The sequence below is a fragment of the Pelophylax lessonae genome (genome assembly GCF_965119305.1).
Source record: "Pelophylax lessonae genome assembly, chromosome: 2".
NCBI classification, from domain to species: Eukaryota; Metazoa; Chordata; class Amphibia; order Anura; family Ranidae; genus Pelophylax; species Pelophylax lessonae.
The window spans coordinates 266,816,478-266,833,531 of NC_138769.1; the positions used below are offsets into that span (position 1 = coordinate 266,816,478).

At 47.1% G+C, this 17,054-nt stretch overlaps 1 protein-coding gene across 1 annotated transcript in view; it reads right to left on the reverse strand.

Moving 5' to 3' along the window:
- Positions 1 to 6,237, reverse strand: part of MDM4 (MDM4 regulator of p53) — a 143,610-nt gene extending 137,373 nt beyond the window's left edge. Inside the window, exon 1 of the mRNA XM_082244358.1 lies at positions 6,136 to 6,237. Within this exon, the coding sequence (XP_082100484.1) occupies positions 6,136 to 6,213 (78 nt within the window). The 5' untranslated portion in view covers positions 6,214 to 6,237. The remainder of the gene's footprint in view (positions 1 to 6,135) is intronic.
- Positions 6,238 to 17,054: the final 10,817 nt, after the last annotated feature.

Genomic DNA, 17,054 nt, shown 5'->3' on the forward strand with positions numbered 1-17,054 from the left:
CTGGGCACTGTGAATAGGTTGGAGTTAAATCTGCGAGAACGTTCCCGTGAGGGAACGGATACAATGACTCCTTGGGCATGCAGATCGTGCACTGCCCCCATGAGATCTATGAGACTATCGGGAGACAGCTGGAGATTGGACAGGAAGAACCTGTCTGCGGGGCGAGATCGGAATTCAATCTTGTACCCTGAACGAATCAGTTCCGGAACCCACCTGTCCTGAATGCCGGACAACCGGGGTTTCTGAAAACAATGCAGACGTCCCCCCACCCCGACAATGGGCGAGGGCGTCCCTTCAGGCAGAGGAGGACCAGGCCGCCGAGCCAGACTGTCTGGCTTTTGGCTTACCCGTCCATGGTTTCTTCTGGCCACCTAGGGGGTCGGAAGGGTTTACACTTCTCTTGGGTCCCGAAGGCACGAAAGGAAGTACGTTGGGTCTTGAAGGAGGGTCCCCGCCATGCGCAGGGGGACTTACCCTCGGTGATCTGGAGCAACAGAGTACTCTTACCTCCTGTGAGCCCCTTAATCAACTTGTCCAGGAGTTTCCCCAAAAAGAGGACCCCCCTCATAGGGAATCTCAGACACAGTCTTTTTGGACACGTGGTCAGCCAACCAGCTCTTCAACCAGATAATGCGGCAGATCGCGATCCCCACTGCCGACAACCGTGCGACCAAGGGAGCTTCGTCCAAAGCCGCGTTGCACAGATACATCCCAGTTTGGATAAGCTGATCAACCATTGCAAGGACAGTCGGCGAAGCCGACTCTGCCACCAGGGTGCTGCGAAGCCCCTTGCCCCATACCGTGAGCGCCTGAGAGGCCAGCACAGAGGCAAAAACAGGTTTCAACAGGGAACCCGCCACCATATAAATGTGACGGGAGAGTGCCTCCACCCATCTATCCGCCGGATCCTGGAAGACCGGGGAATCCTCCACTGGCATCAAGGTGGACTTATTCAGCCGAAACAGTGTGATCCACTTTAGGGAATACCGTCCAACGTTTTTCTACCGCCTCCGCGAAAGGATAGCGGACGGCAAAGCGCTTAGGCACTACCAACATGTGCTTAATACGCCGCCACAGGTCTTTCACAATCTCGTGAAATTCCTCCGGGCAGGTATAAGCCTGGTGAAAAGAGAAATAGGTGCGCGAACCTTTAATGAGAAAAAGGAGTGAAAAAAAGCAGCACTGAAAAATTATAAATATGTGAGGGGTTGTAACAAATGAAAAACATCAATTACAGAGTGCGCTAAAAAATTATGGAACACAAATATTCACAAAAATGGTGATTGCTGATATTCAGCTAAACACAAAGTCTATATTCTAAATGATGAGACTGTGCAAAAGTCTTGAAAATCCAAAGAATATAGTGAGGTTGGGGAGTGATGAAGGATAAGGGTAACCTCTTCCCAAACGGTGATCCAAACAGTGCTCAAATGTACACGTGATGCACCCGGTGTTAAGAAGGGACTCTTACCAGATGATGGAGAGATGCAAACATATAGTGTATAACCCTGGAGTCCGTTAGGTCAGCTTGTAGGAGAGAATTCACAATAGGAATAAAGCGACCATCTGCTTCCAAAGTGTAGGGATCTAGAGGCTTCCACTCAAGGGGATGTCGCCACCATCAACTACGTAGTGCAGCCTTTCTCAATCTTTTCAACACAAAGGAACCCCTGAAATAAATTCCAGTCTCAAGGAACCCCCCGCTGAATTCCCGCACAGCCTCACATAAGTTACTTGTTCCTGAGAGACGGAGCGCCTTCCTGGTCAGTGTGTCCGGAGCTCGGCGTCCATGGGTCAGCTGGCTGTGTGCGGTCAGTCCATGGCGGTGGGCTCTCCGTACACTCTGCTCTCTTCTCCCCCTCCTCCACAAATCTCAGCCTGGCTGAGATTTGTGGAGGAGGGGGAGAAGAGAGCAGAGTGTACGGAGAGCCCACCGCCATGGACTGACCGCACACAGCCAGCTGACCCATGGACGCCGAGCTCCGGACACACTGACCAGGAAGGCGCTCCGTCTCTCAGGAACAAGTAACTTATGTGAGGCTGTGCGGGAATTCAGCGGGGGGTTCCTTGAGACTGGAATTTATTTCAGGGGTTCCTTTGTGTTGAAAAGATTGAGAAAGGCTGCACTACGTAGTTGATGGTGGCGACATCCCCTTGAGTGGAAGCCTCTAGATCCCTACACTTTGGAAGCAGATGGTCGCTTTATTCCTATTGTGAATTCTCTCCTACAAGCTGACCTAACGGACTCCAGGGTTATACACTATATGTTTGCATCTCTCCATCATCTGGTAAGAGTCCCTTCTTAACACCGGGTGCATCACGTGTACATTTGAGCACTGTTTGGATCACCGTTTGGGAAGAGGTTACCCTTATCCTTCATCACTCCCCAACCTCACTATATTCTTTGGATTTTCAAGACTTTTGCACAGTCTCATCATTTAGAATATAGACTTTGTGTTTAGCTGAATATCAGCAATCACCATTTTTGTGAATATTTGTGTTCCATAATTTTTTAGCGCACTCTGTAATTGATGTTTTTCATTTGTTACAACCCCTCACATAGGTATAAGCCTGACCAGACTTCTGGGGTCAGTCGATCCCGAAAGCAGACCGCTTACGTGACTGAGATGGCTCATCTTCAAGAACAAGAGCTTCTTTAATGGCGCTAATGATAGTGTCCACCGTAGCATGTTCCCGCGCTACCGAGGGGGGGGAAGACTCCTCCTCCCGCTCAGAAGCGGGGGACCAGGACCCCTCAAGGGGACCATCGTCCGTGGCAACCAATTCTGGCTCAGAGTCAGAGGACTGGGAGGGCACAGGCCGTTATTTTGAACAGTGTTCTGACATCGGCAGATGCACCTGGGACGCCAAAGTAGCAAGGGCAGCAGATAAGGAGGCCATGGAAGAGGATTCAGGTGTACCTGAAATCCCCACCGGGTCTGCGGGGAATTGGTTTTCCTGGGAGTCCATTTTGCCTTAAATTTAAAATAGGCCCTTTAAATCGGCGATTCTGCGGACCCCCCGTCCCCGCAATCTGCACTAACAGACCCCTTGTGAAAACACAGAATTCGATTTGGTCTAATAATGGCAGAGATATGACAAAAAATCCCCAGCCTGTCAGCACATATTTTTTTTACACAGGAGAAAGAGGAAGTGACCTCACATGGCTAGAGGCCAGCCCTCGAGCCAAGAGAAAAGGTGTTTATTGAAAGCCTATGACAAAAGTCACAGGGAAAATGGCCGCTGCCCTTACTAGGCATGTCGCCCACATCCAAGATGGCGCCCAACCGGGATTTTGGACAGAAAACTCACATGGCTGATATTTCACACAGAGCTGAGAATCTGCATACCACTAAAGTGGCGGCCGCTCCAAACGGCTGCATAATAAATGCACCAACACATTTCTGGCAATTAGCAGGGACCCCAGGGAGACCCCCACAGCATACTCATACAGTGCCCCCAACAGGGACAGGGAGGGGAGGGGAGAACCCCAACCCAGCCAGAAGAGGGATCCTACAGAGACCGTCCGCCCTGCTATCCCCAGGAGTGGGCCCACAACACCCCAAACGTCACCAGGGACAAGGAGGTTCAGTACTCACCAGTCCAGCAGCAGGCACCGCTGAAAAAACGGGATACCTCCCACCCTAAGTGGGAGTGCCATCAGCCATGGAAGGACGCTGGCAGCATGCGGGTGATCCAGGTTGAGACATCCTCTGCTAAGCGCAGCTCAGCCGGCTCGTCCCCATCTGGAGGGGCACTGTCGTTGCGAGGCCTGGGCGTATCAGTAACCTGCGACGCTCGTTGGCAGGCTGGGACTCCATAAGGATCTATATTACCCAGTCCGAGGCCCAGCTTTGCAGTCACTTGTAGTCCTCCAGGAAAGGAATCCCTGACTAAATAGTGATAGTGTGGAAAGCAAAAACACTGAAATTCAGAAAAAAATATAAGAAAGCCAAGACGCTAGGTCTCAGCAGGGAAAGACCTAAGCTCTGCTCCTGACGCTAGGCAGAATTAAACTGAAGTAATATCAGATTGGGTTGCTTGTAATGGCTGTGGGATGGCCCCCTAGTGGCGTGCTGAGGTACAAAAGTATTTTTGTATTAACCTGATAATTATCTGCCTAGCCTGCTCCTGCAGAGTGCGCCATTACCCATTTGTGAAGGCTAATACCAGAGGACGTAAGAGAAAAATAGTTTTTAAAATACTTTTTGCATTGATACATGTGCCCTAGGGCAGTATCCATACCCCCATACCCCTCTTATGGCCAATTATTTACCTATAAGCCTTCAAAATGTGCACTTTTGATTTTTCCTGTTCGGCTCCCATAGACCTCAATAGGGTTCATTGTTCGGGTTAGAATTTTTCCCGTTTGGGAGTTCTGTTGTAAGCCGAATAGGGGGTCGTTCGGCCCATCTCTAGTGTTAATGGATTCCATTGGCTAGAATATTAATTTATTCTGCCCATTTGGAATGAATGCACAAGCCTAGCGTTTAGACACATTTCCATGCATCAAGCGTTTTTTTCTGCTCAAAGGCTCCTTTCTTGATTGTCCTGGTGAGGTTTTTTTTTTGTTTTTTGTCTGCCTGCAAACGCTCTCCTTTGAATATGCCTGAAAATCCCAGTGTGTGCATGGACAAATAGGCTAACAGGAGTGGGTTTACCAGCAGGATAAAAAAAAAAAATGGTGCAAGTGTGGCTTTTAAGCCCTATGTGCCTGAGGCCTTAATTGACTGTTTACATATAGAAAGAGGAAATTATACAGAGCACAGGCCTTTAAAAAGCATACTTCTACTAACTCAGTAAATGTGTTTGCACTATGGCTACAGTGAATTGCAGCGAGCGTTCATACCCGTGGCCCACGCCGGGGAACTCCAGAGAGAACGGGTCATGAATGTCACTTGACCAGCTTGGGCTGGGCGCTGGATGGCTGCAGCAGTGAAACCTGAAGAAAACCTGAGAACAGCGTATATACAACTACCAGAGTCTTTGGACTGGAGGCAGGCAGAGGCAGGGCATGCCAGCCTGCAAGGGGAAGCACATGACTGGCTCGGGCTGTGCGCTGGCTGCAACCTAAAGATGTCATCACCCCCCAGGAGGCCGTGCAAGGAGCTGCAATCGGCATCACTGAGGGGAGAGACCCTGACACCCCCACCTTCCATTTACCCTGCCCCAGTGCCCTGCTCACCCAGTAAACTTAAATAGGAAATAGCCTTCAATACTGTCTGGTTGCCTGGTGCTGGCCATGGCATGTGGGTCCTGCTAGAAATGCCCGTGTCCTGCTAGGAGCGGGCCATGGCCTGTGGGTCCTGCTGGGAGTTGGCCATGGCCTGTGGGTCCTGCTGGCCATTGTCTGTGGTTCCTGCTGGGAGCTGGCCATGGCCTGTGGATCCAGCATTATCCCCCAGCAGTACCCGCACCAGCAGTCTGAAAAATAAGTAGAAAAGGTATGTGCATTAGCGTGTGTAAATTGTTGCAATATGGTTTTTAATAACTAGTTGCGTTTTGTTATAATATGTCATGACCTTGTTCATACATGTATGAATAAGGACATGACATTTTCTGGCTGCTTAAGTTATATGTGCTAGGGGTGCAACTAGCCCCCAGCACATAACTAAATATCCCAGCATATGCAGTGTTTCTGACTCCTACCACCATGACCACTTCAAATCACTGAATTGGTCATGGTGATTAAAGTGTTCCTTTAATATCACTCAGAAGTAAACCTTTCTATACCGATTCCATTTCATTTGATCATCCTCTAGTGGTGTTAAATTAGTGTGGGGGGAGGGGGGGCTTTGCGGCGCGGTGGCATTACTTATATACCTTAATTATAATATACATTTTATATGCGGACCGAGAAAATTTCTCTACACTCAATATGCCCCAGAGAAGCCAAAAGGTTGGACACCCATGCTGTAAAATGAGCAGACCTCAGCACTGCTGCAGTGCTTCCTGGTTAGGTTTATGTATGACCTTGTGAATCTTACATCGCAGTCTCCTACACCGGATTGTGCAATTATAATCATAGTAGCAGTAATATACAGAGCATACATATTATACTGAACTGACTCGCAAAAAAACATCCCAACTTTATCAGAATGCTTTAAAAACTTTAAGGGAGATTACATAACATACCGCATTCCCATCACTGTCTATACTGGTATGAGAAGAATGAAGCCCTAGAAACTGCTGCGAAGAGGTAGAAGTTGACATTGTGGCAGTGGTAACTGATTGTAACAGTACCTAGGAAAAAAAAAAAAAAAACAATGAAAAAAAGGACAGCATTTATAATGATTTACAAAGAACAAAATTAAAACATTATAAGTGTAGGTACATGAAGTATTTACTTTAAATAAGATCCATCAACAGAAAAAGAATGAGCTTGTTAAAAACCCTAGGGGTCCCATGCACATAGCATTTGTCCACACCAAAATCTTTGCAGGTGTTGCGGAGCTGTGGCATCAGATACCTAGCAGATAACACAGAACAACAAAGATGGTTTTCTAAGTGGCAGTTCAAGAGGAGAGCAGGGTGTGAGCAGACAGTGCACACAAAACCCACCCATTTCCTCCTAAGCTGCCAGACAAGCACATATACACTGTATTGTCAAAAGTATTGGGACGTCTGCCTTTACATGCACATGGCATCACAGTCTTAGTCCGTAGGGTTCAATATCGAGTTGGCCCACCCTATGTATCTATAACAGCTTCAACTATTCAGGGAAGGCTGTCCACAAGGTTTAGGAGTGTATCTATGGGAATATTTCACCATTCTTCCACAAGCGCATTTGTGAGGTCAGGCAATGATATTGGAAAGAAGGCCTGGCTCACAGTCTGCACTCTAATTCATCCCAAAGGTGTTCTATCGGGTTGAGGTCAGGACTCTGTGCAGGCCAGACATTTTGTTTTAGGGGTTGGGCTTGGCCCCTTAGTTGCAGTAAAGGGAACTCTTAAGGTGTCAGCATACCAAGACATTTTGGACAATTTCATACTCCCAACTTTGCGGGAACAGTTTGGGGATGGTCCCTTCCTGTTCCAACATGACGGCGCACCAGTGCACAAAGCCAGGTTCATATAGACATGGATGGGAAGTTTGGGGTGGAGTCCAGACCTCAACCCGATAGAACACCTTTGGGATGAATTAGAGAGGAGATCGCGAGCCAGACCTAGTCCAGCATCAGTGCCTGACCTCACAAATGCATTTCTGGAAAAATGGTCAAACATTTCCATACACACACTCCTAAACCTTTTGGACAGCCTTCCCAGAAGAGTTGAAACTTTTATAGCTGCAAAGGGTGGGCCAACTCAATATTGAACCCTATGGACTAAGACTGGGATGCTATTAATGTTCATGTGCGTGCAAAGGCAGGCATCCCAATACTTTTGTCCAAAAGCGAGAAGAGAAGAAAGTGCTGGGCTAAAAACATACACCTTATGAGTAAATACATTTACATAAAAGATGCACACAATAATCATGCATATAAAGTGCTACATATACACATACAGTATTAAGTATATGGTTAACTGAAAATTGCAAAACCATTTAAAGTGCAAAATGACAAATGTGCAACCTAACCTCTATGTGCATCAATAGAAAAGAAGAGAGTAAAATCCTCAAAAACATAAATAATATATATTGATCTTGCATTTTCAGTTATTAACCACTTGCCGACCGAGTACGGTAATAGTACTGCGGCAAAGTGGTTCGTTATCGTCTGACGACGTAGTATTAACGTCGTCAGACACTCCCCCTTCTGGGCGGCGCTTGCGCGCCGCCGGAGGCTCGCTCCCGCTGTTTTCATTCACAGCGGGAGTCGGGCCAGGGGAGGAGCAGCGGCGATCGCCGCTGCTCTGCCCCGATCGCCGGGGATCTAGTGTGGAGATCCGCCCGCTGTGTGTAAACACAGCGGGCGGATCTCCATAGTGACAGGGAGTGACAGATCGGACTGTTCAGCATAGCTGGACATCCGATCTGTCCATGACTCACTCAGGCCCCTCCCCCCCTACACGTCAGTAAGCACCAGGCATACATTAACCCCTCCCTCTCCAATAAAATTAACCCCTTCCCTGCCAGTGTCATTTTTACAGTAACAGTGCATATGTATAGCACTGATTACTGCAGTAATGTCACTGGTAACCCCAAAAGTGTCAAAAATGTCAGTCAAGGGTCCGATCTGTGCGCCGCAATGTCGCAGTCCCACAAAAAAAAAAAATCGCAGATCGCCGCCATTACGCGTTAAAAAAAAAACACCAAAAATGACAAAAATCTTTCCCTTTGTTAGTAAACGCAATAACTTTTGCGCAAACCAATCAAAATACGCTTATTGTGATTTTTTTTTACCAAACATAGGTAGCAGAAAACAAATTGGCCAAAATTTTTTTAAAAAATTGGTTTTTACATCTTTTTTGGGGGGAATTTCATATAAAAAAATGTTAAAAATATTGTTATTTTTTCAAAATAAACGCTCTTTTTTTGTTTATAGCACAAAAAGTAAAAATCGCACAGGTGATCAAATACCACCAAAAGAAAGCTCTGTTTGTGGGAAAAAAAGGACGTAAATTTCGTTTGGGTACGGCGTCGCACGACCGCGCAATTGTCAGTTGAAGTCGCACAGCGCCGAATCGCAAAAAGTGGCCTGGACGGAAGACAGCAAAATCCTCCGGTGGTAAAGTGGTTAATACCAGTTTAGTAAAAAAAAAAAAAAAAAAAAAAAAAAAAAAAAAAGGTCAAGGAATTTACAGTCACTACTTACCAACCTGACAGCCAGCCACCAACCAAATTAACCTGTCTAACAGTGTGTTAAAAACAGGGGTTTAGTTGCACACATTTGCAAATACATGCGTAAGCTGCAGGCCACGGCAAGGCACCCTGATATCTGCAGACCCTAACTCTACCTTTAAAGAGTCTCCACAGTGGAAGCACATGTATTCTAATGGATAGATGGAGGACAGGTAACTGGAGGTAGCCCACCCCTCCTTAAAAGCTGCAAGGTCACACTAAACACCCAGCACATTGCACAATGGCAGCAAAGGTGTCAGTGCATTGCCTGACCAATATAGACAATACAAAAAGTGGTCACCGCCCCCATCTATAACTGGTCTTAAAAGCAAGGAGTACTAGAAATTAAGACCCATTTTAAACCCCCTGACCATAATGGGTATATCCTGGTGGATAGTTGCCATCATAAGACATAAGATAAGAAATATTTTCCCTACAGGTTGCGGTTGCGACGTAATTGTACTAAGACCTCTGACTTACCAGGCACAGATAATAAAAACAAAGATTCATAGAGAAGTGTTACAATGGTACAGCCATTGACATGGACATACAAAAAGTGTCTAGCGTAGATAGGAATACCCTGTTGGAAGATAAACTTCATCAGATTAACGACCATAAACTCAAATGGTCCTTCATTACCTTTTTCCATCCAACATAAACAAATTAGGAGCATCCTAAAAAAAACATTGGGATGTTCTTAAAAATGACTGTATATTTTGTCCCACTCTCCTTGAACCTGCTAGAGTGATCTATAGGGGCGCACCTTTACTGCAAGGTAGGGTTGCACTGAACGTGATAGACCCCCCATTAAAAATTTTGGATTTTTGTCTTACGGTAAACTCCATTTCTCTGATGTTCATTGACAGACACAGCTCCAGAATCTTCTTAACCATTGGGTAATGCTGCCCACTACAGGAGTGGGACATTAGGCAGGGAAAAAAAAAACTTTATTATGCCTATGGGGCAGTTCCAGGGGGTATACTCCCACTTCCTGCTATAGGCATTCTGTTTAGTTGCAAGCAGTGTCAGAAGAAGGATAACCCAACTCAATAGAAGTGTGGGTGCTGTGTCCATCAATGAAGATCAGAGAAAAGGATTTTATGGTAAGACAAAAATCAAAATTTTCTCTTTCGTTCATTGAGGGACACAGCTCCAGAATCTTCTTGACCATTGGGACATCCCAAAGCAGTGTCAAACATGAGGGGTGGGGTTTCCATCCCTTATAAAGACCCCACTTCCCACATCTTGGTCAATGGTTTACTGTCCTAATCTATACAACTCCATAGGGGTACTAGCCATTGGTGTCCTTTATCCCCATTATTTGCGGTGGCTATTGAGACCCTGGCACTGAGATTTCAGCAGTCTCCTCTCCTGAAAGTCATTACCATGGGCGATAGAACTGATATAAAATCGGTCTTTATGCAAATTATCTTATTCTGTATTTGCGGGACACCTCCACTTCACTACAGGCAGCGATTCAAATAATTGATGTTTTTGGCACCTACTCTGGTCTGAAAATTAATTGGCAGAAGTCAGCTTTGATGCCCTTTGATCCACGGCCCCTTCCGTATAGTAACCCAATTTAAATACCTGGGGATCATCATTATTTGTCCTCGTCTGATGCTCCAAAGGCAAATTTAGACCCGTTGATGCAGATGATCAATCACATGCTTGGAGTGTGGACTAGGCTCCCTCAGTCAGTGACAGGCAGGATCAATCTTATTAAGATGATTTTACTACCCAAAGGTCTATATGTGACCTCCCATGTCCCTATATCGGTTCCTAAATTGTTTTTTTAAATCCCTGGACTCGCTCTTTGTGTCTTTTTTCTGGGCCAATACTAGACATAAACTTAGGCTATTTTACAGCGCCCCAAAGTGCAGGCGGGTATGGCACTGCCCAATTTGTACTACTATTATTTAGCGGGACAGTTGCCCCACCTGACAGACTGGTTGGTTCCGACCACACCGTCTGTAGTTGAGTCATACCTCACACAGGTGCTCGGGCTGGGGGACTTGCTGGTGGCTTTGGAGGCCCCGGTAAGGACTCGGGGGGGGGGGGGGGGGGTTGCGCCTTATTCCGATGCTTACCATGGCTAGAGAGGTGTGGCCGGAGGCTAAGAAGATTGCTGACTTTGGAGACATTGGCTCAGCTCTACCTCTTTGGCATAACCCAATGCTCCCCGGTCTTCAATCGTTTGTGGATTTTCAGTTCTGGGAAACTAAGGAAGTTCTCACCCTGGGGGATGTATAAGAGGGAAATGTTTTAATCTCTTTCCAAGCGCTGCAGGGTAGGTGTGAGCTTCCCCTTACTGCCTTCTATAGATACCTCCAGCTTTGTCATGCACTTCACTCCCAGTTTGGGTCTAAGGACACTGGCCTTTCTGATTATCCGCTGATAGGAATTTTGCAGTCCCAGGGGGCTTATTTCCACAATTTACCTACACTTGATATCCGCTACAATTAATAAAACCCCACTGACGGTCCGCACTAAATGGCAGCAAGTTATCCCTGATTTGTCTGATGAGGATTGGGAGGAGGCGTGTTCCTCTCATCTCCCAGTGTCTCCAGCAGTTAACAATAATTGTATTCATCTGTACATGCTGCATCAATCCTATTTGACCCCGGTCCAGCTGCATGCCATGCACCGATTGCCAGCTCCTACATGTACTCTATGTACTTGCTCACGAGCAGACTTCGCCCTTGTTATGTAGCTATGTCCGGTCATAGCTAGATTTTGGAAACCGGTAACTGATGTACTGTCTGGGGTCCTGTCTGTCCCAGTCCCATGCACCCCATTGATTGGTTTGTTGGGGGTGCTGGATGAGGAAAAGTGGCCGCGGCATATTAGAACTATGCTAAAAGGAGACATTATACTTGACCCGCAAGGCAGTTGCTCTTAAATGGATTCAACCCACTCCTTCTGTGCGTATGTGGTTGCAGTGAATCAGGTTTTACCATATGAAAAACTTGTATTTGAACACAGAGGATGCCCGGCTAAATTTGATAAAGTGTGGGGCACTTGCTGCTCTTCTGCCCTCACTATATCCCCTGCTTGAGGTTCTCGTTGAGAGTACTGGTCATCTTCCTCTGGAGTGTTTTGAACCCGACGGTTTCCTTTAGTTTTTTTTTTTTTTTTGTTACCCAATATGCTTACTGACCTTATAATGTGATGGAATGCTGCATACTGGATGTTTTGAAACTCACTGTAATATGCTTTACCGAATTATGTTTTTGGCGCTCCTATTGAGTGTCTTATTTTTTGTACCACACGTTTTATCTCCTTCAATAAAAAGTTTAAAAAAATAAATAAATGTAAAAAATACATGGAGGGTGGGAAAAAACAGCAGAAAAAAATTCCCAAAAGGCTAAACCTAGCCAACCAGGTAACATGGCGCTCGACCAAAAACAACTGGAGCTCACCTGAAAACAATATACCCGCAAAGAGGATCAGGTCCGCTCAAACAGCAGCCTGCAAAGCCTTGCAGCCAAAAGCAGCATCCGCAGCTGCCAGTACATCAACTTTATAACATTTTGTGAAAAGTATGCACAGACGACCGGGTGGCAGCCTTGAAAACCTGTATCACTGACACCGAATGGTGGAAAGCCCAAGAGGCACTAAGCGCCCGCGTAGAAAGTGCCTTAACAGGGAACAGAGGATCCAGACCCTTGATGGAATAGGCCTGCACCGCCGACTGTATGGTGCATCTGGAAATGGTAAGGGCAGACACGACCAACCCCTTGCAGGGTTCATCCGTAAGGACAAACTGTAAGGCTGGATTTCCTAAATGACTCGGTTGCCGCAAGGTACACCCTGAGCATCCGACCCACATCCAGAGAGTGCAAGGCAATCCCACTAGGATGTTTAGACTTAGGACTCAGGGAAGGCAACACAATGTCTACATTCAGTTAGAAACCGGAATCAACCTTGGGAAGGAAAGACAGACAAGAGCAAAGAACCACTTTATCTTTGTGAGCCACCAGGTAAGGTGAAGGACAAGACAACTCTGCCAGCTCCGACACCCTGCGTGCGGCTACCTTCTGAGACAATGTAAGCAGAGGAAGCTCGCAAATATTTTCAGAAAATCGCATCCTGCAGCTTTTGGAGTTTTTCACCTGGAAGAAACACCCTGGCTGAAGCCGAGTTCAGAGTCAGACCCAGATAGTCCAACTTGGTGGACAGAACCAGATCAGATTTTTGGAAGTTCAATGTCCAACCAAACTCCTGCAAAGTCCGTAGGGTAATTTCCAGGTTGTCGTTTAGAGCAGTTGGAGCTTGAAGAAGAAGAGCATCCAGGTACACAGTACTGCAAGCCACCACTGCCGCTACAATGCCAACACTGGGGCCAACACTTTTGTGAATACCCAAGGCGAGACCTAAGGGTAATGCCATGAATTGATAATGCTCCTCGCCCACGGCAAAGCAGAGGAAACGCGGTTGACCGACATGAATTGAAATATGAAGGTAAGCGTCCTTTGATGTGGGGATGCCACTACCGCAAGAATGGACTCCATTTGGAACTTCTGTACCCGCATAAGGCGGTTCAAAGCCCTGAGGTCTGGGATTGGACGTACCTTGACTTCCTCCTGGGAACAGGTTTGACTAGAAACCTTGAAAACTTTCAGATTTTGGAAACGTAACAATCACCCCTTGTAATACAGTCTAGCACCGCCCCGAAGAGACCCCGAAGGCGGTCTGGGGACAAACGCAGGTTGGAAGGAAAGAACCCCACTGGGAGGATAAGACCAAAACTCGATCTTGTAGTGAGACCGAACCAGATCATGGACCCCGTCTTGAATCACGTAGATCCATGGGTCCGGAAAGAAGCGAGGACGTCGCCCCAACGTCAGACAAGGGTGAGGGCACCCCTTCAGGCAGAAGAGGGCTTGTCTGCAGGTCTGGAAGAACCCGATCTCGGCTTACCAGACCAGGTCCTCTTGAGGAAGTCCTGACATTCTGAGAGAGATGAAAAGGCCGCATACGAGCAGAGAAAGAAAAAAAAAAAAAAAAGGCCCCACGCCTGCGACGAGGCTCCTTGCCCCTGGCAGCCCATGGAAGAAGAGTACTCTTCCCCCTTGTAAGACCCGGTAATGATATCATCCATATTATGTGCCGAAGGACCACTGCTGTCACCGATAGCCTAGAAACTAAGGAAATTGCATCCAGAGAGGTATCACAGAAAAACTGCAACCCCTGGACCAACTGGTCCATCAACTCCACAAGGGCAGGGGAGGAAGCTGTTCACCCTCCAGATCCTGGCGCAATAGCTTGCCCACTCTGTTAAAGTCTGAGACACCAATGCTGAAGTCAACACTGGCATAAGGACCGAACCAGCCACAGTAAAAATGTGGCGGACCAAAGTCTTGGCTCTCCTGTCAAAGGGGTCTTTAAAAGCCAGAGACTCCTCCACCAGAGTACAGTGGATTTATTCAGCCTGGAACCTGAGAATTCACCACAGGTGGGACTCTCCACTTTAACAGGGATTCTTCAAAGTGATACGGTCTAGCCAAACGCTTAGGCGCCGACCTATTGCGTTAAGGTCACTGACTCGTGACAATTTCGTCAAAATAGGCGGGAAAAGGGAATACCTCTGCCGCTTTTGGAGGGCTGTGGGTACCAAAGGAGGCCGACGCCTCCAACGCAGCAACAGCTGCAGCCTCCATTTTTTAAAGTTGCCCGCACCGATAAAATCAGTGCATCCACCAGCGCCGTTTCTTGCATGGCTGCAGTAAAAGAGGAATCATCCTCCCTAACGGAGCACTCGAAGTGCGTGGACACAGAACCAGTAGGGTCGCTACATACTAGCTCACCCCGAAATCAGGAGAGACCGCCAACTGTGATTCCAAAAGGGGACGCCGGCCAATGGTCCACAAATGAACCAAATAGAGGACATAATAGAACATAACCCTCCTTAAAGGTGGGCCGGGGGGGGGGGGGGGGCTGAGGGGGAGGGAGGGGAACCCAGGGGTTCGACTGTCCCAGGGAGGGGCCCACGTCCACCCAAAAAGACCACCAGGGGAGAGGGGGGACACTACTTACCACGCCATAGAACCGGGAGGGCACCGCTCCGGGCAGACCACCACACCATCGGAATAGGGGTGCTGCGGGCCAAGAGGCACACTGCAACTCAGGCCAGGACCAGGTCGTATGTACCCTCGCGAGACGTTTAACTCACAGGCAAGCCCCGTCCAGTGGGGCTAAGTCGAGGCCGACATAGCGCAGAGCTGAGGCCTGCGTGTGCTTGCTAGTCAGACTGGGGAGACCTTAAGGATATAGAATATCCTTCCAGTCCATCGCCCAGTCTAGTAGTTGATTGTATAGGAACATAAAAGGAGGAAAAAATTCCATTAAAAAAAAAAAAAGTAAAAAAATGCTAGGACCAGAGATCCCAGCAAGGAACTAGGTCCTTACCTTTGACTAGGCAGAAAAAAATGGAATGCCTATAGCAGAGTGTGGGACCCCCCTGGGACTGCCCCATAGGCGTTGTAAAGCTTTTCCTGCCTACTGTCCTACTTCTGTAAGGGGCAGCATAACCCAATGGTTAAGAAGATTCTAGAGCTGTGTCCGTCAATGAACGAAAGAGAAAAACTGGATTTTTGTCTTACCGTAAAATAATTTTCTCTATAGTTCATCGACAGACGCAGCTTCATGTCTTCTTTAGCCATTGGGTTTTGCTCCTCAGAAATAGGACACTAGGCAGGAAAAAGCTTTCACCACACCCATGGTGCTGTCCCTACAGGCATAACCCCACACACTCTGTTAGAGCCCTTTGTTTCGTTGCAAGCAGTGTTTAGAAGACAAAAACCCCATTCCACTTATAATTAGAGGGGCGTGTGCTGTGTCTGTCAATGAACTTCAGAGAAAAGAATTTTACGGTATGACAAAAATCCAGTTTATCGTTAATTGACAGACGCAGCTTCATATCTTCTTTAGCCATTGGAACGTCCCAAAGCAGTATTTTCATGAGGGGTGGGAAAAAAAAAACCCACAAAGATGAACATAATGCCCCAAAGGCTAACGTAGCCAACCAGGTAACAAGGAGCTAAACCAGGAACTGGAGCTAACCCAGAAAAAACAAACATACACCCTCAAAAGAGAGAACATTTTCTCTTTTAAACTTAAGCCTGCAAAACCTTGCGACCAAAAGAAGCGTCCTAAGATGCCAACACATCTACCTTATAGAATTTGTGAACATGTGCACTGACGACCAAGTTGCCACCTTGCATCACTGACGCCTGATGGCGAAAAGTCCAAGAGGCACTCAGCGCTCTAGTAGAATGTGCCTTCACAGGGAAAGGAAGAACCTGACCCACCATCTGCCTGATCCATCTAGATATGGTCGCAGCAGACGCAGCCAATCCTTTTTTGTCCTTCCCAAAGGATCTGGAAAGAGTCAGATTTACTGAAAGATTCAGCAGCCGCCAGGTAAACTCTAACTGCCCGAACCACATCCAAAGAATGCTAAGCAATTTCCTTTGAATGCTTGGGCATAGGACAGGGTGAAGGCAGCACAAGGTCTTCATTCAAATGGAAATCAGAAAGCACCTTAGGAAGAAACTACTGGTTAGGTCGAAGTACCACTTTATCTCTGTGGACCACCAGATAAGGTGAATGGCATAGCACCACCAGTTCAAACATCCTGCGGCCAGAAGTGATAGCCACCAAAAAGGAAACCTTCTGAGATAATGTAACCAGGGGAATCTCCCTAACGTTCTCAAAAGGAGGTTTTTGAAGAACCGAGAACACCAAATTCAGATTCCACTAATGTAACGGGGATCGTCTCAGAGGCGCCTTATGATGCACCTCCTTTATAAAAGTGCGAATCAAGGCATGCGTAAAGGATGTTGGAAAAACAGAGCCAAAGCAAACACTTGGCCTTTGATAGTACCCAAAGCCAAACGCTGTTCAACCTCTTTTTGATAAAAAATAAAACCCTAGCTACCGAAAACAAGCAAGGGTGCACTTTCAACGATTCACACCATGAAATGTACGATTTCCACCCTACGATGATAGATCTTCCAGGAAGTAGATTTCCAGGCCTTCAAAAGTGTAGGAATCACAGAGTCAGAAAGACCCCTATCCTTCTAAACCTGGCTTTCAACAGCCACGCCGTTAAAGCCAGCGACTGTAAAGCAGGATGGAAGATCGGCCCTTGAGACAGCAGATTTTCCCTGAGAAGAAACCTCCAAGGAGCATCAGCAACCAACCTTAGCAGGTCTGCGTACCAAGACCAGCGAGGCCAGTCTGGGGCCACTAGAAGTACCGGAATCGCTTCC